Genomic DNA, 24169 nt, shown 5'->3' on the forward strand with positions numbered 1-24169 from the left:
AGCCGCAATATCCTGCGCTGTATGGGAGAGGCACCGTTATATGCGCAATGTGACCACCTCCCCTTGCTGAAGCTGCAAAGAGTCAAGCAATCAAGCGTGATGTACTCTGGGACTAGAAGTCCCACCAGGGCAAGTCTCTCAGTCTGCTGCCCCCCCTGAGGCCAGCAAAACTATCCCCACTCAACCACTAACCCTTTTTGTGTCTTAAGTTTTACTACAGTGCGCATTTACAACAACAAATGATCTTGTGCCATAGAAGGCTCTTCAGACATTTATGCTCAAATTTAGGATTTCACAACCATTGTGGTAGATAGTCCACAATTGTAAATTATACATTATAAGGTAATGGTGGACACAATGGTGTTCTTAGAGGAGGTCAGGGAGTGGCCATTGGGAATCTAACGAACATCACATACTTGTAGCTTTGTGCATTTTTTCAAACAATCTCAATATTTTTTCATACTTATCTTTAGTGGTAAATAATCCTGAAGCAACCGTGCAAACTTGGTGTGGAAGGACACACCCTCCCATATTCCTAGGGAGTGTAGGTTAAGTTATCTAATTAAAGACAGGAGGACATTAAAAAAAAGCTGAATTCAATCTTGAGAATAATCATTCTCTTTGCAATCCAATAGGAATGCTTAACAAATTAATCACCTTTCAGTAAATCTGTGTTGAATATACATGTACTTAATACCTATTTGTGAGTTTTATAAAGCATTGAACTTTTCCCTTCAGTCACTACGGACTGAAGGGCCAACCCAGTATTCCCTTGTGGGCTTGGGTATGATTGGTGCTGTGGGCGCATTTTTCATCTTTTGCAGAAATAAAATGCACAATGAGGTTGACCGAACTTTTGACACTGAAGATGTGTGGTGAACAATCAACAAATTACTTCAGCACCACTCCAGTAATTTTAACACAATGACCAAAGTGGCCATGGAAGTAAAACTCCAATTAGGAATATACCGTAGTTCAAAGCTTTATTACAAACACAAGCTCAAAGTCATGTAGACTATGTGCAAAGTCAAGTTAAAGAGATTCATAATCACCAAGGGTTGCCCCAGGCAACAAAATACATTTAGGCATACTAACATCAATAAAACTAGGCATTCAAGAAGGACAATACAGAAAGTCATCAGAAATATCTGCGACACAGAAATCAGGTGGTGCTCAGATTTCACAATCATTTAGTCAATTCAAATTCAATTAAGTCAAAACACATTGGCTGGACATTTGTCAACCCTACAGCTAACCAAATTAGGGAAATGTGGGGAGAAACACATATGGTCAAAATACAAAAAGGGCAAAAATAATTAGTAAAAGATTCTTACTCAGGCTACAGGAAACTAACTTAGAAGATAAATAAAATGAACGTCAGCATGGTGGAGAGTCTACCCTAAAAGGGCTTTTCAAGGGGCAAGAGTAAATGGCGGATAGGAAAGATACCTCTCTAAGGGATACAGCATACTGGGAAGCTTCATCAGCAAAGCATCTGGTCAGCAAGCCATCTGCAAGCATCAGGAAAGTGGCTGTCTATGACCAACGCAGGACAAGGGCTGCTACATATTTGAACAAAGTTCGATCAGCAAAGGATATATTAATCCATGTTAAATTTTCCAATTGGTTACCAGGATGAGCTTGTATTATGCTGAAGGGGAATTATTCAATTAGAATCACTAGCCTGCCTTCTGGCTGCATCAGTTCTACAATTTCCTGGATCTATCATGAGAACATCTCTTCCGTGTGACTCCAAAAGGTTGTAACAATTTGTTTACAATTTTGGTCCATGTTCCTGCATTACAAACTTCCAAGGCCAAAAGAGTACCATTCATCTACAGTTAAACAATAGTCTTTTTACCAATGGGACTTTGCTTTTCATGGGAAAGAAATCTGAAAGAAGGCTTATGTTACGTTATGAAAAAACAATTCAGCATGTTTACATGACTGCAAAAGCCAAGCTCTGTAGACCTCATTTATGCTAACACAAGAAAATATGACATGCAATTGAAAAATATTTGTTAATAAAACACACATAATATGTAAACTTATAAATTCATCATTATTAATATTTCATCAGTATGAGTAAAACATTTCATTTAAAATTGTAAAAGCTTTGCTACTGCACTACATTTGTAATAACAGAGAAGTGCATTTTTCTCCTTTGCACATATTTTCAAAGTCCATGAAACATAAGAAATATAAATTAATTTTGACATTATCTATTAGTTTAAAATCTAAATTATATTTTAGCATCAATTTTAACCTAGCATATGATTAAATAAAAAAGGCACCAATGTCGAACTGTGAAATACAAGCAAATAGCACATTTAATGTACATCAGCGCAGCTTTCTACATTAGTTTTTCTCTTTTACGTTTATAACTGTAACTTGTCATAGTCAGCTGACTTTTGTGACATGAGGGACGGAGATAACATGTATGCTCTATCAGTGCTCTGCAGTTTTTGTGTTAAAAAGTAGATTGGAGAACCTCGAGTCAGGTAGGATGTTAACCTTAATCTGCAAGGAGGTCAGTTAAAGGCATGTTTTAGCAGTTGAATTTTCATGTGTTCCCTGACATGCATGCTGTTTTAGTCTATCCCCGGACAAAGGTTTTAGGCATTCAACTGTTTGGGACCTCCTAGTGTGCATCATCCAAGTTTCAGCAAATTCAAACCTTGCTTATTCATTATATTGGCGATTGTAAAGGACTGGCAAACAGCAAACTCCCAACGTTCCTCAAGCTCACAGCCAGGGGGGCATGAGTAAGGAGTGACTCGTCCACTACTTTTGCGATCTCAAAGATACCAGTAGGGTTTGGGTATCTTGCATGGTCTACACGAGTTGAGCATTGAGTGATGCTTTGCACGTCTTTGCCAGGCTCCAGATGGAGTGTCGCCTCATGTGCTTGATTCTCAGCTGTTGTATTATTAAACGGGCTGTAATTGGCTATATACAGATAACTTAACACGGAAAGCCACTCCTCACACCGGGCTCGCTCCCTTTTGATTAACCTGCGAGACGGCATTGTGCACATTTATAAGCCTGGACTGATTCATATTAAATGAGGCCTTTTCCATGAACACACAAGTATCGTAGTCCTGAAGATGTTTTCTTTGATTATTTCCGGATGAGACTGAAATATCAACGCACAGTCCTTCTTGCTTTTGGATTACTTATTCCACTCCAACAAGTGTCAATGGCATATGTCTTAGAAAAGTAAGAGTTTTACTGTACTGTAAGCATTACATTGTCAATGTACTACATGTTTTTTGTCTGCTGAACCCCATTAATCTTAATGCATTGATTTTCTAATACAAATTGGTACTAAGAATATACACCTATCTCTGATATATGTTCATTATCTTGGTAAAAGTCGTATTTTTTATAGGGATCATTTTCAATTGAATTGAGATATTATAAATGGATAACATCAAACTAACACACGTTTATTCAGAACTAGTGTATATTCAAACAATTCCCTTGTTGACATCCTTGTTCATTATTATTATTACTTAAAGCCACATGGGAATACTGGGTTTCCCTTTTTTTGTACTAACACAATCATTCAGGCATGCCTTCCTCAAGAATAACTTTAGTTCTATCTAGAGTTTGATTTGGACCACTTTTGTGAACACATCTTTAGAAGTGAATTTATTTATACTCTTGATGATGCCCATTACATGGATGGAAAACAGTTGTGACAGAGATAACAGAGGGTTGGCTTTGGTTCCACTGTAGAACCTAGCGGTTAACTGATAGTACAGAAAAGGTAAATTGAAATATTGCTGTTTAAAGCCCTTATCACAACCCCATGACCATAAATGTAAAAATAGGTTGTATGCTAATGTAATGACGGAAGAGCAAGTCAAGGTATAAAGAGAACCTGATAACAGCATTTTGACACTAGGCCACATCAAGAAAGAATAATAACACTGGCAAAGCAATAGACAATGTAAAATATGCATAATTTGTTCACTACTATGAGTAGGGTGACCACCTCCCGCCAAGTCATTATGGACACCATCTCCAGTCCTGGGCTTTTGTGTGACAGTCAAATGCATTGTTGGTGTTGTAGTCTTGCTTTGCTGTAGTTGAACCAGATAGACCAACACACCTGAAATCAATGATTTGAAGGTGAAAAATTCAGATTGTGTCTGTGATGGACTGTAGTGAGATGCTCACCACAAGTATGTAATTCAAATGGACATGTACTTCTCACAGAATTAATCTGATCTTCAGAGGAAATGAAAGATATCACCCAGATTATTTTTAGCTAACTTTGGTGTAATAGGAAAGGTAGAAACTGCAACTGAGGGGGACTCTGGAACAAAATGTACTTCTGACACTCATATATGGAGACAAAATGCATGGAAGCCTTCTGTCAGTGATAGATAGATCAGGAGAAAAAGGTGAGAGCAGTTCTACAGTGAAGGATGGAAATAAAAATATATCTGTAGTTTGTCTCCATGAAGATATGCATTACCTCCTCTGCCATCTGCCTCACTCCAGGCATTACTAGTGAACTCTTCTCCTTCTGACAGAACCTCCAAAGACAAAATTACATGCATCTCAGTGTTCCACCCATTCAAGATGGTCTACTTCCTGTCCTTAGCTCTCAGTATAAGGAGGAAGTAGCTGCCCACCACTTCCAGTTTGTTTTTATTTTATGCATGTAAGTTTATCCAAAGATCAGGTGTTTATTGTATTGTTACTTGTGGAAATCCTACTATAGTGGAGTATGTACACGTTAGAGGTCTTGCTTTAGCCGGCCCAGGCAGTCCGAAACTTAGATCCTGGCGTAGCAGATCAAATTATAATTTGAAAGCCCTGCTTCAGTGGGCTTGAGGGCTGTGTCACAGTTGCCATTTGCACAGATTTTAAGGTTTCTTATTGTATTCCTGACTTTGGAGGGATTGCTCAACATGGCAGTAGACCGGGGGGCCCTGCTTTAGTTGGCTCAGTTATTGAGTGGTCTCCTATTGGGGTTGCAGGGTGCACTCAACTGTATCTATAGAGTGGGCTGGTGCTGTGTGCTTTTGTTTATACTTGCTGGGAGAAAGGGGGCATGATTGTGTTCAAGTCATAGCCATTTCCTAGCAACATAAAGAAACATGAAATGCGTCTCATCTTCCCATTCTAGCTGTGGTGACAGCAGCAATGGAATGAGGCAAAAAAGGGCAAAGACAATTTACCTGGAAGAGGACGAGTGATCCTCAAAAAGTTCCCCCCATGGGGGATCCAGATGATTCTTCTGGCAGTGGAGGCAGTGTTTAAGGAAAGGGGACAGGCCCCTTCCCCTAAAAGACCCTGTGTGGAATTGGTTTCAGACCAACACGATGGAGGAGAAGGTGAGGGGCAGAGCTGGTGCAAATGCCCTGAATTGAAGGAGGCAAAATCTGGCTTTTCCAGACTCCACACAGATGGAAGACAATAATGATTTCTTTTTACATTAGCCAAAGAAAGAGTTTGGAAATATTTCTCTGTATCCTTCTATCACAAAGGTTTTCGAGTCCTAATGGAAAGAAATTGACAAGTCATCTTTTCCAAGATTTCTGTATCAATTGTACCTGAATCAAAACTTTGGGGATTAATTTCCTGCCATGGTGAAGTTAGATTTGCTTATGGCAGATCTGGCCTCTGGGGGTACCACTATATATGTGGGGGCTAGCCCATCTGATCAGGTGGACAAAAGAGTTAATGCAGTGGTAAAACGTACCTAGGTGGCCACCAGCCTTCACTGAAGGACTTTCAGTCTTTGGCAGAGCTAATAGGCCAGGGAGCAGATTTACCGTTGACATTGGCTTTCACAGATTATTATCGGACATTTTGTATGACACCTTGAATGTGGCGGCATTCACAGCAGGTTCAGCCATTGCAGCAAGGCGTTAGCTATTGCTCTGATTTTGGAAGGTGGAAGCTTCTCAAAAAGCCCTGTTAATGAAAATTCCCTTCCCAGGTTCCAAGGTGACAAGTTGTTTTAAGGAGACAGTGAAAAGATCTATTGAAAACAGAAAATTGTGGTGCCAGGGTCCATCCTCTCAGGGAAAGTCAAGTCAGCCATTTTGACAGAGGGGACATGGTCATGGAGTCCCTCCCTCTGATAAGGCCCAGGCTGAGCTTCCAGGAACATTAGCTCAGTCCCAACCGAAGCCCTGACTATCTGAGAAAGGAGGAATTTCCAGTAGAAGGTGGGATTTCATATTTTCTGGAGGATTGGTGGAGTTCAGTGTTGGATCAATGAGTCCTGGAGATTGTGAAAACATATTTTCCAATCAATTTTGGTTCTCAACCTCGAGAGGTTTTTTTTTAAGCCTATTACCTGCAAACCTATGAAAGCAATAGGCTTTGAAAGAAGGGATTCAAAAGTTGTTGGAAAGCACTGCAATTGTGTCAGTTCGAGTTCATCAGAGAGAGAAAGGAGTCTACTTGTTGCTTCTTCTCATACAAACTGCATCATGGGAGTACAAGCCAGTCCTGGATCTGAAAACTGTGATCTAATACATTCCCCATACCAAATTCAAAATGACAACGCTGAAAAGATTCTTGTATTCATCACTTGATCTTCTAGATGGATATTTGCATATTCTGATTCATTCTTGCTCACAAAAGTTCCTTTGCTTCTGTGTCTAAGATCATCATTATTAGTGTTAGGTACTTACCTTTTGTCTTTCTTCTTCTCCAAGGGTATTCACTCAAGTGTTAGCCCCACTGGTTGAACAGTTACATTCTTAAGGAATCCAAGTATTCGGATGATTGGTTGTTTTCTTGTTCTTTTTCTAAGACACAATAGCAGGTTTTGGAGGTATGCAGCTTACAGGTTTTGTTAAACTTCAATAAATCCTGTCTGACTCCAACATAGGACTTGAAATTCATAAGTGCTCATTTCAACACAACAGTGGAAAAGGTTCTCGTTCCAGAGGACAGAAAGATCAAAATTCAAATGGTGTCTTGGCAAACTCCCTCTCCCCTGTTCAAACAGTGGTAGAGGTTGCAAGGCCTCATAGCATCATCACTGACGCTAGCAAGCTAGGTTTGAGTGCCACTTTGGAGGGTGCAACAGCTGAGATTAAGTGGTTGCCTCTACAGACAACAAATGCCTCAAATTAGAGAGCAATAAGGCGTACATCTGGCTTTGTTAGAATTTGCCCCACAGTTATTCGACCACCATGTTCTGATCAGGACAGACAACAGGGTAGTAATAACTTATGTCAATCATCAGGGCGGGTGCAGGTCTCAGAGTTTCAGCCTTTTTGTCAGGGAGATTGCCATATGGTGGGAAAAGGACTTAAGGTAAATGTCATCAATTTGCCTTCAAGGATGGGAGACAGGTTGAGCAAAGGACTTCCTACAATGAGTACATTATTGTTAGCAATGGAAGCATTCCTTAATTTGCAGAGGAGGTTTAGCTATCTCAAGGTGGGCCTGTTTGCTTCCAAGGAGAACATGCTTCTTCCACGTTTATGCTAAATCATTCCTTGTCCAGAGGCATGGAAGATAGACGCCATGTCTTTCAGGTGGCAGCCAGTTCTCTTTTATGCCTTTCGTCCAATTCTGATGATACCCAGGGTTCTGCTGAGGATCAGGGAGGACATGGTACAAGTGTTGCTGGTGATTTCAGGATGAGAGAGGTGTCCCTGGTATGTCCTTGCAAAACAACTTGCGGTGAAATCTCATTGGATAATTACATAGGATCCATATCCATTTGTTGGTCCGTCACTGCCATTGGGCATGCTCTTGAAAGGGTAAACTTGTTAGAGAAAGCTGTTTTTCAGAGGTCATTGATATGATTCAACTTTCTAGATGTTCATCCACTCTGAAAACATACTCATATCATTTCCAGTTGTTCAATAAGTGGTGTATGGTAAAAGTCTGGGAGCCTGCATTGGAGAGCCCACTGAGGGTGTTGGTGCATTGTGCCGGGAATATTTTCTCCCGTCTTCTAGCTCATAAACCACACACGCGCAGGTGAGACACCATCACGATGGTATCCATATATGGCCAATAAGTGGTTTTGAATAAAGTTTGGATAGGTGACATGTTTGATTGTCTGAGATTTTAAGCTGGTTTGCACATTTATCTTATGGGAAAGTTTTCTAATTTATTTGCCTATTTTAGCTCCCAACCCTTCGACAGGAGAAGAATCTTTGTTACATCTCTTTGATGTAAAAAGAGCAATCATGATATATCTGGTGAGAACTGAGAAGTTTAAAAAGATGGATAACCTTCTTGTGGATTTTATTTCAGCTGGTTCCTGCAGCCTTCTACATCTATTTTAAGTAGGTGGCTTAAGCAGGCAATTTGTCTGGCAAATGAGACTCCAGTTGGTCTCTAGTCTGCAACGGAGATCAACATGTGGTGTGTCTGTATCATGGGCATTCTTTAAGAGGGTGCTAGTGGAAGACATTCGTAATGAAGCCAACTGTGCTTCTTCGAACACTTTCATGGACTATTACCGTCTTTGACAGTAATTACAGTATTTGACTTTGCTATATCAGTGTTGGAGCAGCAGCAGCTATTTACTATGTGAAATTAACATATGAGGAATTTAACAAATTGTTACATTTATTAAAATTAAAGTACTGTATTGGTTGGCAATTCTTGTCTATAGTAATTCTTGCATATGCAGTTATTGAAGCTGATCTCTGCTTTTGGTGTCAGCTCACTAGTAATGACTGGGGTGAGGAAGATTGGCAAGGTAATACCCTGGTTACTTACTGGTAATGTTCATTATTCTGAGGCCAAATCTTCCTTGTCACAGTCAGGGTTTACCATATCTCCCAGCCCAGGGAAGGTAAGCATCACTCTTAAGTTGAAGCTTGGTATTATAGGAAGTGGTGGGCGTCTAATTCCTCCATATGTCAGCTGCAAGGGAAAGGAAGTGGGCCATTTTGGAGGAATGAGAAACTGGGATGTCTGGTATTTTCTCTTCTGGAGGTTCTGTCAACAGGAGACAAGCTCACTAGTAATGACTGTGGCAAGAAAGACTTGGACTCACAGCAACTGTGATTACCAGTAAGTAACCGGGGCATTAATTTCACAGGAAGCAATGTCTTTGCCCACTGCCAAATATTCTACCTTAGGGAGACCTGCAATGTCCCAGTATCACCAGAACCATATGTGTGTGGTACGCAATATAACATCGTGAATATTAACTATCCATGCAGTAATTGAAGCCACTGTCCAATGAACGATGCTGTCGGGTGCCCCTTGCATGCAGTTTCACCTTGATGTTTATGCCCAATGATGGCAGTGTTTTGGGCCATGTTGCTAGTTCTTGTGACAACCTTTAAACTTATAGATGCCCCAGAGGATGACTGACATGTCCTCTCGACCTCTGAAGCTCACCGATCTTCAAAGTGTCCAAGTTATAATGCATGCTGACATCAGGTGTACGAATGATGCTGCTTTGAGCCTAACGGGATGAGGTGGTGCCATCACACTGGCATTTCCCTTGAAGTAGTGGTAGAATTCTAAGGATGAGTAATGTTACTACTTAGTGGTGTTTGAAGAACATAGAGGTGCAGTCATTTTAAAGTTGGCCGGAGCATCAGGTCAAAGCGGTGGTATTTACTGTCATTCAATGGTGGGGTCAAATTTCCATAGTGACAAATCAGTTGTGCAAAGAACAGAAACTGTGAGGTTTAACTACATTCTTACCTGGGAAAGTGTTCTAGCAAACTCAGCATCCGGATAAGCTGTAACTGATGGTGCACGAAGGTGGACAGATGCCCGAAGGGAGGTTATTCCACTAGCAAAGAGGAAGCATGGTAATGATTGACAAGAACAGGGAACATTGAATGTTTCCCAAGATAATATTCTCCTGCTAGCCAGTGGGTGATGGGGTCGAGAGCACTTAACCTGGAATTGAGTTATGATGTACATGCGTTGCAGGCATTTACTCTTTCTTAACACAAACAAATATAAACTTCCCTTTAATATATTCATATTTGCATATCTGCAACCAGGATAAACCTCCTTACTCATGTAACTCAATCATTTTGTCAACTAGGCTTTAGATATTCACTAAAATGATTGGTATGTTACTGTTATGTGACATAATTACTATTCCCCACTCAGACAGTGCCACATGAATTCTGTATTCCTTTTTTCAATTGACATCAAAAACGAATAATACTAGATATGAAAAGAAAAGGAAAATAAAACAGAAGCATTTCTGATTTACATAAATGATTTTTAGTGGCTAACACGAGACACAACACTCCACTTCTGAACTTTAGCTTCGTCAGAACCAGAGGTGCATTGCAAGGCTACATAACATACCTTCAATAGCAAAGAAAGTCTGCTGCGGTCTTTACACGTCATCCTATGCTGTGCGTCATCAGGAATACATGGTGGAAGGATTTTCACCGCTCAACGTGAAAGAGAAATTTCTCTCCTCGAACATTCCCCATCCAAAAAAGGTAATTTTAGACCTTATATAGTATTATTGTCAAAACCAATAGGTGGGGCTCTCAAGTAGCTAGCTTCCTTACCTCTCCTGTACTCTGAGTAATGCTTTGTAAGATGCTCTGAGAGACAAATGCTAGAAAGATATTTCCAGTGCAGAAACACAAGCAACTTTTAAGGTCTTAGGGCCTAAATTAAAGTTTGGAGGGCAGCCAGCTGTCCCCCAGGCTTACAGAGGTGGCATGTACCTCTGCCACCCTGGTGGACTACCACCCACCATATGTAGAGATCTCTGCTGGCCTGGCGGATATCTCTGTGCCATCAAAGAAGCCACCGCTATGTGAGCTCCTCTAGGGTACTGAAATGTTCCTGTTGGGCAACCGTGTTTCATGTTGCTGCTCAGTAAACTTTTTTCGTTTTGCAAAAACAAGCTCCCAAAGTCGAAGTATTCTCCAGGGTGCAGGGGGTATTATTTTTTATTTTTTGTTCGGGATCCAGACTTTCCAGCAGGCCCGAGCAGATAAAACGCACATAACAATATTTGCCCTAAACAGGGTGGATGTTATAGTGCATGTATACAGTACTGATGGCTTTAAGTCCGTTGGGTCGTGGGTGTAAGGTTTCTGCCGCTGCAGCCAGTCAGGCAACCCTGACAAAAATATGACTGGCAGGGGTCTCCCCACTGCAGCCAGTCTCCCAAACTCTATATGAAGCCCTTTCAAGTCCTTTAGTTAAAATGTCAAACTTGTACACCACATTCTGATGCAATCAAACTATGATTATGTCTTGCCTTCCTAAAGGTAATACACAGTATTTTGTCACTCATACCCCCCACAATCGTATACCCCTTTCTGTAATCATGCTTAATTTAATGTTTCATTTAATGAAAGTGTGTGTAAAATATAATTAGTGCAATATGCTTGGACAAAATATGGCTGCCAATTTCTTAATACATACATTAGCGGGTCTCTATCTGCCATTCCATCATAACATCTATTGGATCTATCCAGGTTGTATTTTGTAAATAATTAATCTCATTGGTATGATTTATACCATGAGTATTGATTTGTGAACACTTCCGCCCTCATTACGACTTCAGCGGTCTTTTTGTAAGACCACTGAGTCTACTGCCACCAACAGACCGCCAGTGTTGGTGGTCAGAAGACCGCCATAATTGGAATTGCAGTGGATTTCCACCCGTCTATGGGTGGAAATCCTAGCCCATCGGCCTGGCTGATGGAGGACCGGTTCCATCGTCAGCACCGCCACTCCAACAGGACTCCGCCTACTGTATTACGATGCGTAATACAGTGCAGCGGTGGCCTGTATGGTAGTACAGTACTGGTGATGGAAGACTCCAGGACCTATCCTCTCCCAAATGACCACCTCGCCGAAACAGGTAAGTGGGATGTCCGAAGGGGGGGGTGTTGGGTGCATGTGTGTGCATGTATGTGTAGTCGAATGGGTGTGCTTGAGTGCATGTATGTGTGCGAATGGGGGTGTCTGAGTCCGTGTTTGTGTGCGAATGGGGGTGTCTGAGTGCGTGTATGTGTGCGAATGGGGGTGTCTGAGTGCATGTTTGTGTGCGAATGGGGGTGTCTGAGTGCGTGTTTGTGAGCGAGCGAGTGGGGGTGTCTGGATGTATGCAGGAAGTTGGGGGGTGTCTGCATGTCTGCAGATGAGGGGTGGTGTGTGCAAGTGTGCAAATGAGGGGAGGTGTGTGCAAGTGTGCGGATGATGGGAGGTGTGTGCAAGTGTGCAGATGAGTGGGGTGTGTGCAAATGTGCAGATGAGGGGGGATGTGTGCATGTATGCATATGCAGAGGGTGGTGTGTGAATGTATGTGTGCATGTAGGGGCGGGGACGTGCATGAATGCGGAGGGGGCAAGGGTGTGAATGATTGCTGGGGGGTGCGTATGTTTGAGCGCAAGTGGGTGTGTATGCATGTCAGTGAGAGCAGGTGGGATTGTTTGTATGGATATGTGTAGTTGGGTGGGGGTGTTTGCAAATATGTGGATGGGTGGGGGGTGCATGGAGGTGTGTGGATGTGTGGGGGGGTGCCGGTGACAGGAATGGGGATTACTGTAGCTGGGTGCGTTACCGACAGGCTTTTCGTGGTGGGCGACCACAGCAAAAAGCCTGGTGGGATACTACCTTCTAATACGGCAAGAGATCTGAGGCCTGCCGACGGCCCGGAGGAGCTAACCAAGGGCCGCGTCTGGTGGCGTTTTAGTTTAGCCAAACCGGCCTACTTGTCTTTACTGCCAGTCCGCAGCAGTAACACCGCCACCACGGGTGTCATGGTCTTCAGACAGCCACACTCGTAATGAGGGCCTTTGTATTTAAGATCAGGCAGGGATGACTATTGTAAGTATACTTGCAGGAAGTGTCCAAATTAGATATTTTGGAAAATCTGCTTCTGTCATTTGACATTTTCTGAGCATACAGTGGTCATCAATGGAATGTTTGGTGCCTATTTTTCATAACCCAAGTTTTTTTCCACATCTTCCTAAAGCATTGACTTATAACTCACTGTAAAATTAATTTGTAGATCCCAGTGCATATTTTAAATGTACTTAAGATGTAAATCTGTTGTAGTCCTTAAATGAGAGTTTCTGAAACACCCACAATACTACGACAGAGTCATTCAGAGGATCCAGGTCAATGTCTGGCTAGTCATTAGTAATATTTAAAATGGCTGTATGCGGGGTTGCAAAAATGTGATATGGAGTTTTAATAGGAAAATAGCGATTTGTCATTGACAGGTTAAAGAAATCCAGACTTAAAATTTATGCCATATTGTTATTTAAATTGCCTAAATATACATTTGAGTTAAATGTGCTATCCAACCACAATCATGATCTAGTTAATGATTTTCAATACCTATATATGTCGGAATCTCGGCATGTACTGGTAAACTTTTATCATGAATTGGAGGTGGCAATCTCCCTATAAAATGACATAAAATATTTTATTACTGGTATATTCTAACATCAGAATTTGCTTTTGTAAGAGGACCGCATTATTAGTCTCTCCCAATAGGTTAGTACAAATAAGTAGCATTGTTCTGCCATTTACTGCCTCCACTGCTGGTTTAAAGGCCTTCTCCTGCCCCTCCACAACTTCACCCATTAGCAGAGGGAGCAGTTGGGTAACATCAAACTGAATGGCAGTTTCAGAGCATTTTGTGCAAGCTTCCAGTGGCCAAATCACTTGAGAAAGCTTGTGAGCGAGAGAATGCAGCACACAAGAGTCTCACTACTTCCTACTTCTCATGTGAGACCACAAAGGTAATGCATATAGGCGCAGGACACAAACCACCAGCCTCCTCAAACAAATAGGAAATCGATCAGTGATGTTCCCAGCACCAAACACAAAGCAGTGACCTGCTGTCCACGGGTCAGCCATCAGGAGCAGGGCCTTCCCAACACAGTAAAAAACAGAAAACATCCTTCCCAGAAAATCAGGACATAAACCAGCAAGCAATCTTAATACCTATACAAAGGCCATATGGGACAGCAGCTTATTTATGTTGAATAAGATACCGCCCACCACACGTTAATAAGTAGATTGCACATTATCTCAGAAATGCCTTCCCTCACAAAGGAATATAACCCGCTGCTTGAAACCTCTATATGTTCATGGAAGTTCTGGATGACTTCCAATGTTCAAGGCATCCAGTTAGTTATAATTTAGTCTAAGGCTCAAGAGATAGTCTGTGAGAAGAGACAAAAGCCTATAAATTATCTAGAAATTTGTTCTGTCAGTCACACAGATCAAACTGAAAAGGAAATCTCACGAATCTTTCATCCTCTCAGATTAATCTGCTTGCTTCAACTATCAAATTAATCTCACCAGGAAAAGACTCATGAAACTGTTTGAAATCATTTGTTTGCAACCCAGCATCTTCTCCCCCTCTAATCCAATGCTCCTCATTTTCACTGACAAAATAAAATCAGACAGAAACTTGACATCTTCAATATCATCTCTTCTGTCAGGGAAGAGCTTTCCAATGTCCCTTGTCCAGAATTCTCCAACAACCCTCCTGCCATTTCAGCAGGAAAATGATCCCTTCTTTGAATGAATTCTCCCTCATATCAGTCGTTGTGAGACCTATATAATGTAGCCTACATTTTAATCCAAAAAATGGCAACAGTTGTGTTACAGTTAATGTCTTCTGTGTCCATAATCCGCTTTCTGATCTGGTTAGTTGCCTTTGTTAAATGACAAACATTGTAACTGCCACATAGGAAATGGTGAGCATTTTAGGTAGTTGTACTCGCTGTTTACTCATCCACGTTTTAGGTCTGGTGTACACCAAATGTTATTTTGACTGTTTGAACGCAAAGTGAAAAGGGGTTTTCTGATAGAGCCTACATTTAGAATATTTCAATGTTTCCTAATAACATTGCATGTGTGGTTGGACTTGGGATCATATGTAATGACCACTTTGATGTAGTCCTGTTTCTCTTTGTCTTATTTCTCCATTAATGTGGTCTAGGGGTTTTCAGTGCTCTGTTTCAGGTTTGTCGTATTCGTTTTTTGGGGAATTCCTTACGGGACAATCGATTTTCATGGTCTCCTGCCCGTTCCATATATTTTCACCCTACCCAGAAATAAAACTCAGTTTGCAGACAAAGAAAGCACTTGTAATCATCTTACATTTGCGCTCAGAGAAACACACCTATGATGATAAGCCAGAGGCACTGAATGTATCTGTCAGTGTTACCCTGGATTGCTCCCATGAAGCATCTCCTTTCACCAGGGCTAAGTGAGGAAATAATTTGTCAAAGTATAAGTAGAAATTATAAAGACACACACACCATCGGGCAGGCAATTGAGCTGAATATAAGCCAGTACTATTCCCTAACTGATACATTTTACAAGGGGACACAACCACTATAGCTTAACTCCTCAGGGGTGTCTAGATGGAACAATTTATTATATAATGATAAATGGGTGGAGGGTGCTCCATCTATTTTTTCCTCTAAACTCCCCCATTTGGATCAAAAACAACTATTCTCTGCTCTCTAGTGGTGTCCCTCGGGACTTTATCTTAGTGCAAATTCTTGTTAGAATCTGTGTTAAGCACCTGAGTGAAATCCTTAAAGATCTTGACGACCCCTTCCACCAATACGCCAATGTTTAAGAGGGTTATCTCAAACTGGATTCCCCTGAATATGTGGCCAAATTAGAATCTTTACTTCATAGCGTCCACAAATGGTTGGAGAAGAAGCAGCATTATTCACATATGTCTAATGTCCTGGTCCGTTTAGTCAGGTAGTCCACCATCTGAACACTGATCGTCTCTGTCCACTGTTCTCAAGCACTGTGGAATAAAAACTGATGGTCTTCACCACTGTTTGTCTTTTTCATACATTATACATATGTGTATAATGGATGTCAATTAAGTAAATGTAGATATCAGGATAATGTACTGAGGAATTGATATGACACTAATGTACAGAAGATTGTATAACATATGGTTTGCTGTTTACATTTGGATAAGATGAGATGGAACAATATTATTTTTTTGGTGTATATCCTACAGAGTTCTCCATGAGTAAAAGATTAATGTTATTAGATGAATTGGGAAAATACGGATGAACAGCACAATAATAATTGCTGTATTATTGTCTATGGGAACGGTATCTAATTGATCCCTTAAGAGTCGATTCTGTTTATGATTATGAATCTCTAAAAACATCAGATATCACAATTAAAATATCCACATCTGCTATAACTGTGTGAGCCCTCCTTGACTTTTATCTCAGTCTTAAGAGACACATCCACCCCTGTGTGTGGGAGGCTAACTCTGCCAAATTCCACTGCCACACATTCAAGAATGCAAACTCATTTTCTCTGAAGGGTATAATAATATGCAATCTGGACTAGGGCGCATCCATCCTCACTGGCCAAAAAAAAGGTTAGCCCTGCATTAGCATTGTTGCATGCATCAGTCTGGTTCGTCATATAGTAAATACAGAGAACATATTCCCCTGCACTTGTCAACCTTAAATGGCTCCTAGTTGATGCATATCGCTCCATGAGAACTGCCTGCCTCACTTTCAATGACCAGTGGTGTAATGAAACTTAAACGGACCCCCTGCAAAATACATGGAGGGACTCCTCTCCACGCTCCGAACTCAGTCAGGAGCCCTCAGCCAGGGTTCCGCTGCCCGTGCACAGTGCCAGAGGGACCCACTGTAGCTCGGGGCCCTCTCCGCAACGCGGGGGGGTTTGTTATGCCACTGTCAACGACCTGATCCTTCAAACCTGATAATATCTTGCTGACAAAGACTGCTTTTCTGAAGGCTGTCATTCTCTTCAGTGCAAAGACAGAAAATCGCTCTCCGCCCTTCTCTTTAGGAAACAAATCCATGCTATATCACTTACCAAATGTATAGGAATTAAAGGAAAGAAAGGGGAAGATAAAGGGAAAACAGTAGCAGTGAGTGAGGGCATGGAATGGATAAACATGGAAGGAGTAGGGGGAAGTAGTAAAAGTAGAATTAACAATAAGGAAACAGGAAGGGATAAGTATGGGTATTAAGTAAAGGGAATGGGAGGTAAAAGAATAGAACGACGTGAAAGAGGGTAGTTAACTTGGAGGCTGTATAGGATGGGGGAAATGTAAATGGGTTTGGGGAGGTAGTAAAAGTAAAAGAAAAAGGAGTAAAGCAGTGGGATACAAGACATATGGGCTTAAAGGGACAAGATGTGAGGGGTTAAGGTGGGGAACACCCATACTAAATAGAGGGGTTAATAAAAAAAACGAAGAAAGAGATATTTCTTCAAAAAAGCTTTTCTCCAGCTTCAGTTCGTCACTTGGAAGAAAAACGTTCACATAAAGATTGCTAAGAAAAATTCAGCAGAACCTCTTTAACTACATATTTAATCAGAAACACATTCAACCAAAAAGTATGTGTTGTCTTATGTTGATCATTAATTGTATAGCACTTTATGCAGCACTACTGTTGCCTCAAACTGCAGGACATGAGATGTAGAAAACATAAGGCCAGTAGCAATGTAAGAACATGACAAAGTAGAAAAACTGAGTGAAAAATGTGGTTAGAGTACGACACCACAGCCTAGTAGCATCTACTAGCTCAACTAACAAAGTCATAGTTTGTGGTGAGTAGCTGGTTTTAGACATCTCAGGCCATATTTTACATTGTGCTCTCGGGGCCGCAACAGGCGTCTGCCCCCTCTTTGTGCACCTCCAGTGCACAATAGTATTACAGAGGGGGCCACAGACGCTTCTGCGACCTCTTCTGCAATAATGATAGCGCTGGTGCACGTTGCACCAATGATATCATAAGAGGGCACTCCCTCACTTTGCATGGGGGCATGGCCCCATGTGAATGAGAGTATTACTTCTCCTCTGTGACAGTGCCATATTATGGACGTAGGTGCAGAGGCAAGCATGCCCTTAGGAGGCGCACTGAAAGTGGGCCACAAAAAGGTGGCACACTTTCAGTGTGCCTCCTAAAGGCAACTATCTTGGGGGAAGAAAGTGGGCCTCATGGACTGCTCAGACATCCCCTTGCAGGTATGTGCAGGCACTCACTGCACCCTCCTGCATGGATATCTCTCCCCCCTTTTCATAGTGCCGGTGAGTTTCCACTGCACTGGTAAAAATGGGTTAGCTTTTAAGCAGCTGCTCTGTATTTCACTTGAATGCGCTGCCCACAGGGCAGGGAGTTTTTGCGGCTGTCCTGGGGGAAGTACAACCTCTGTAATATGGTGCACTGTCCCTATTTGTTCCCAGCGCACCTATTGAAAGGTGCATCATGGCCAAAACAGAGAAAGGGCACTGTATTCATAACAATTCATAATGTTGTGATGTATGGAAAGATGGAGAAGTTAAGGTTAATCGGCTGGAATGGGTGGGTTTGTACTGTGTGATTACATTTCTCTGCACTTGGGTTAATTGTACATCTATCATATGTATTTCAAGAATTATTTTGCAAAATGTATTGTACAATTATTTACAGTTTACAGAACCGATATAGTTGCATTTTGAAGTAACATACAAAACTGCTGTAACCATTTGCACACTGTCAGTGTATAGTTTTTCACATATCATTCAATGAAGGACTTTACAAAACAGTATTGCAGCTATTTACTCCTATTCTTTATTGTAGTGTTCCTCCAGTTGTGGAAAAGGAATGCAGAAAAGACTGATAAAGTGCGCAGAGAAGTATGACTCAGGAAAATACAGAGAACTTTCCCCAAAGAAATGTTCCCACTTGCAAAAACCCTCCCTTGAGTTTGAAAAAGAATGTAGCCTCAAGGCCTGCCCCAAGCAACTCACTCATACAGCAACGAACTTTGGCCGGGGAAGCTGGTATTCTGCCCCTTGGTCTCAGGTAAGGCGTTGTGCATCAGCAACTCTCCTTTTGGTTGTTCTACCATTTTTCATAGGTTCAATTGGGCAAGCCGAAATCGTTCAAAATGTATGAGAAATGTACAGCGCACAACTGAGGTTTCTTCTGCTTTGTGAAAATGGTGCAAGTGAAAGGGCATACACATGGTCAGACAACTTCTGAAAATGCATGAGCAACAACAATTATTGCAAGATCCCTATGCCTTCTGGACATTAGGTCGCTGCCATTTCACAGAAATAGCAAATGTATTACTGAGATGCCCAACAACTTAAATCTCTCAGAAGAATCTAGAAGCATTTCAGTTGGGAAGCATGCACTTTATAAAACAATTAACATAAAAGTAAACAGATAATGCTTCAGAAATTGTGTTTACTGCTTGTACTGGTGAGCCCACTCTTTTAAGGGTAATGTGTGGTGTTAGACTATAACTCCAGTGTCATAAAAACATTATTCAAATGGGATTTTCAGGAATGTGTTTTAGCCTATGCTCCTCATTCTCCAACACATTCTGTCTGAGCAGGCCTTATAAATGCCAATCTGTCACGGTTCTCAATGTTCCAATGGTCCAATTTAAACTGAAAGTGCCCTTTTCAAAGTATACTTTTCTCATGAACGTGGTGCCATGTGCTCAAGGTCTTTTCTACTCATTGGTGATTCAATTCCCCTCATTTGGCATTGTTTACCATACTACTGAAGGAATGTTATACGAAGAAAGTTGCATCACTAGGTGGAAGGAAAGAAGTGCAGTATTGTAAGCCTATAATGAATTCTCTTTTGAGAACGCCCCTTTATGCATTCTACTTCAAGGGACTCCATATTTAACATGCTGTAGGACACAACATTGTGCTTTATCAGTTTGTGAAAGAGTCTGTTCACTAGATGGACAGCACGCCCCTCCCACATTACCTTGACAATTCAACTTTCCTACCATGGCTCCTCAGCTCACATGTGGCACAAGACTTTCTGCCTGGTAGACTACCTGATTGGTAGAGGATTTATTCAATTCAGGCATAACCATTTCTGCAAGGGTGAAAAGGTAGAAAGTTGAAAGAAACCGTTTCCATTTGCCACAACTTTGACAGGTCACATCATTTCCCAAAGAATATGTTTTTTAGATGCCACAGTTTCATTGAACCAGTACTGTTTATAGTGAGTCACGTTTCCAACTGTGTCTACCTCGAAGTTTCCTCTTACCCATTAGACCATTTAGCAGGAATATTCTTCATATTGGAGGGAGAGCGATCAGAAATTGATTCCAAGACAATGTATACTCATCCAAAAAGCATACCTATTTTGTGCTTTCCAATGTAGTCCAGGATTTTTGTTTCAAGAGAGCAACACATTCACCAAGAAAGGACAACATCAATTTATTCTTGCAAACCAAAATTCAATGCTCTGATAGTATTTCAGAAGGTACAGTCACTGGGTAGGGGGATCCACCCCAATGCAGGTAACACTATCTATAGTTTTTTTACTATCACCTCTCTCCCAGTCTCTTACACTTTTTGAATACCTTCCAAACTCTAACTGCTATGTTGGGTCCTCTTTTGTATTACCAATGCCACCTCAATTAATGTGAGACCCCTACCTAATCAAGAACTTACTGAAGCAAAGTGTTAGCAATGCATTTGTGTATTCCCTCAAAGTCACCCTAGTCAAGTGCAATGTAGAAAAGCACCCCTGGCACGAGACTCTGCCCAGTTGTCACTCTGCACTGGTCTTCTATGAATAAAGCACATTATAGTCTTTCTGCTATATTCATGATTATTATTTACTGTATCTGCTGATAGGATGTGGGGAGAATTAGATGAAGCTTGGATATGTCTTAATACAAATAACTATAGAATCTTAAGAGGCCAGACTTTCTTTTTCACATTACTTATAGGAGTCGTCCACAATAGAATAAAAACAGTTATCTTTACTTAAACCTTCTGTGCCAGCAATCACCAACACAAGGCATTTTCAAATTGTCCTGTGTTGATGATGTCTGCTTGGGTTTTGAGAGTTATTGTGACATCTTTCACTGGACAGCCCCTTAAGATCCTGGCAATTGTCTACGTTCTGATTCTGGGGTGAGGGAGCAAAGAATGCAAAACGGGTGTTGCCAGAGACACACAGGAAGAATAGGTAAGATGACCTTAAAAGATGTGGAGTTACCTAAGCATATTTCCCAGCTCCTCCAGAAAGTAACATTGATCTCCTGAGATATGGTAAAAGGTGGACATCTGTTGCCCTAAGAAGCAAAGGCGTTACTCCAGGTGCGTCGCTTTTCCTTTTATGAGGACTAGAGATGTAGAATTTAAAAAATGCTAAACAAAAAAAAGTACAGGAAAAAAATCAAACTTGGCTCATTACAGCATCTGGTAAAACCCGATACAACCAGAGACGCTTTAAGGAATGGACAAAGTGGGCAATTGCCAGCGCCCTGACTTTCCAAGGGGCATCTAGGAAAGAAAACTTTCTCTCTATGTCCCATCTGTCTATTTCTCCTTATCAAACTTTAACACACTACTCAATAATGTTTGGAATCACGGGGCTTCAAATAGCAGAAAGTGGGCAATAAAATACAAAGTTGTTCGAAAGAGGCATTCCTAAGGTATGTGGTCCATGGGGCCCCCAACATCCTTAAGGTGACACAGGTTACAATGTAGCCAGCCTGAGAGAAAATTGATTATGCAAAGAATAATTGTGGAAAGATTGCATACTAGAGCGTTAGCAGCGTGGAATAACCTTCAATATATCACCATCACATTTAATCGGTATTGCATTTTTAACGAATTTATGCATGATTTATAAGTTTAAGAATTCCTGCACAAGTGTAAAAAAAACACCCAAAAAACGAAAACACACGGCGGTTATGGGAAAATCCTCATTGTTGAGCCTGTTGTATTATCATATGGGTTTTATCCCAGGATCACAGTCAACTATGTTGTTGTGAGAAGGCAGGAAACCATTTCCTTCCAAGACGCACTTTCACACAAATGCTCAGTGGAGTGGAAAATGGCTAATTGCATTCGGCTGGGAGCCCAGCTGCTCTTTGCTTTTCACAGCGGTTTGCCCTTGTACAGCTTAGAACTGCGTCCCCGTGCCCTCAGGCACTGCCATGCGTTTTGAAGGGTTGCTCTGGTAATGGCTCAACGCATTACCCATTGTGTTCTGCTTCATTTACAGCCGTTTATGCTACTTATTTTGCACGTGCAGAAAAGGGTCAGAGGTCGTGCACATTTTCTGCCTGGTGTAATTATGGAATGAAATCTGCAAGTGAATCATATGCAGTGAAGAGAGTGCAAGAAAGAGGATTGAACGTTCCAGTAACCCTAACTGCACTTGTTAGGGCTGGATGAGCGTCAACATCATTAAGGGTGCAGTATAATACTTTGGGATATATTTACAAGAATGTGGCACATCATAGATGATGTGCCACATTTGTTGCTCCCCGCTACCGGCACCTAACAACACCATGGGTGCCCCGTATTTACAATACGGCAGACCATGGCGGTTGTTAGCACAATAGTGTCAAAATTTGTGACGCTATTGTGGCGCTTTCATACACTAGCATCAAAAATGTTGACGCTAGTGCAGCAAAGCACAGGGAGGCTCACTGAATATAATGGGTGCATCATTTTAGCGCCTGCTCTGAGCAGACGGTAAAAATGACAGAAAAAATAGCGCAGTGAAATGCTGTAAATTTACTGCCCCATTTTTTTGGGCCTCACTGCGCCGGAATGCCCCTCTTGTACACATTATGTCTGATGCAGTGTAATGTGGTGCAAGGGGTCACAAAGTGGTGCAAAGCAGGCATTGCTCCACTTTGTAAATACAGAGTGTCAAAACAGTCACCTTCACGTCAAAAACATGACGCTATGGTGGCGCTTAGGTGGCGCAAGGTGCTTGTAAATATGCACCTTAATGCCTTCACACAATATATTTCAAAAGCATTTTCTTTTAAAACTGTACTTAAGGACTTTGAGACCTGATCTCAAGAAACCCTAACTGTTTAGGGTCAAGCGCGCCAGCGCCCTAGCCTGCTGTACTCTTTCTGTGGCCTTTTAACCATGCCTACCGCACGCCCATCAGTTTCGTTGGTTCGTGGGCTCGCCTTTGGAAAATAGCTTGCTTTAATTTGTGAAAGGCATGTATACTTCATGCGTTTTCCGGTGTTAAGCCCTTCTCAATCGCACTGACCAACTACTGAAAACATACGAGGCTCCATGTTTTCCGTATGGCATCTGGACTACTTTCTTTATTTCCTACGCAGCACGATCTCGCTGTGCAGTAGTGGAGCGCTTTGAATGACTGTTACATGGATAATAGCACATTTGCTGTCACATTTAATAGAGAGCAAACTTTTGTTTCCTTTTGTGTATTCCTCCATGCTCATGGCATGGCAATTTAAATCGACTCGCTTATGTAAATCTGTATTACTTTTCATTTTTGATTTATGTGGAAATAAAAGTCAGGTTAGGACTTTACTATGCTATTAGCTCTAAGTCGAGCAAATGTGAGACCCATTGCATTGTAAATGCTTGTAATATGTTATGTTGTAGGCCGACTGGTGGCTGATTTTCGAAACTGTTGATCATTGCCTTGATTTTCAATTTTTTGTCTGGTTTATGTGGCATTAGCTACCTTATTTCTGCATGAACAGAAGCTATCTTTTACTGGTATTTGTTGTCCATTAGAAATAAAATATAAATCTGTCAAATCTCAAACCGCTCCTCCTTTTAAGGGTTTTATATGCCACTACAGCACAGACCATGGTGGCTGGGATGGGGCCACCATGGAGGCGATCCTTCTCAGATCAAGCCATTCAGTGTATGTAAGGTGGCCTTACTGAGTTCTGACAGATGGGGAGGTGTCAGAAATGTCATTGGCCTTCTCACTACATTGTAGCTCGAGGCTCCATCATTTTACATCATACTGTTACCTGTGAAATAAACTAATAGGTATGCCTTTCCGTTCAAGTGCAATTTCCCCAGGCACACAGGTAATATTTTAACATAAAAAATTACGTTACTAACCACTGTGTGATCGTCACTTAAGTAATCTTTACGGACCTGCATTTAATAACAATGTTGTCTGGCTAAAGTATGGCTAATTTCAAAGTAAGGTGAACAATGAAAAATAAACCTTTCTCTAGATAAGAAGGAGTGAAGCATCTAGGTGTGAGCTAGACCAAAATACTAACAGTAAAGTCTACATCACTATTTGATGTGTGAGATTTACAAAATTACAAAAGTTATTGAGGGAACCAGTGAGTCAATGAGTTGGGCGTCTCACACATATTCTCATAGTTTGTGCAATAATTCCATTCGGCCACAGTTTCCATCTCTTTGCTTGAGGACTTTGGCATGGGTTCGCCTATGTAC

The 24169-nt window shown here is 41.4% G+C and overlaps 1 protein-coding gene across 1 annotated transcript in view; it reads left to right on the plus strand.

Annotated features, from left to right (window-relative positions):
* Nucleotides 1-24169, plus strand: part of ADAMTS16 (ADAM metallopeptidase with thrombospondin type 1 motif 16) — a 757015-nt gene that overhangs the window by 721755 nt on the left and 11091 nt on the right. The window contains exon 21 of the mRNA XM_069219698.1: nucleotides 18558-18782. Coding sequence (XP_069075799.1) covers nucleotides 18558-18782 — 225 coding nt within the window. The remainder of the gene's footprint in view (nucleotides 1-18557; nucleotides 18783-24169) is intronic.

Source organism: Pleurodeles waltl, chromosome 2_2 (genome assembly GCF_031143425.1).
Source record: "Pleurodeles waltl isolate 20211129_DDA chromosome 2_2, aPleWal1.hap1.20221129, whole genome shotgun sequence".
Classification (NCBI taxonomy): Eukaryota; Metazoa; Chordata; class Amphibia; order Caudata; family Salamandridae; genus Pleurodeles; species Pleurodeles waltl.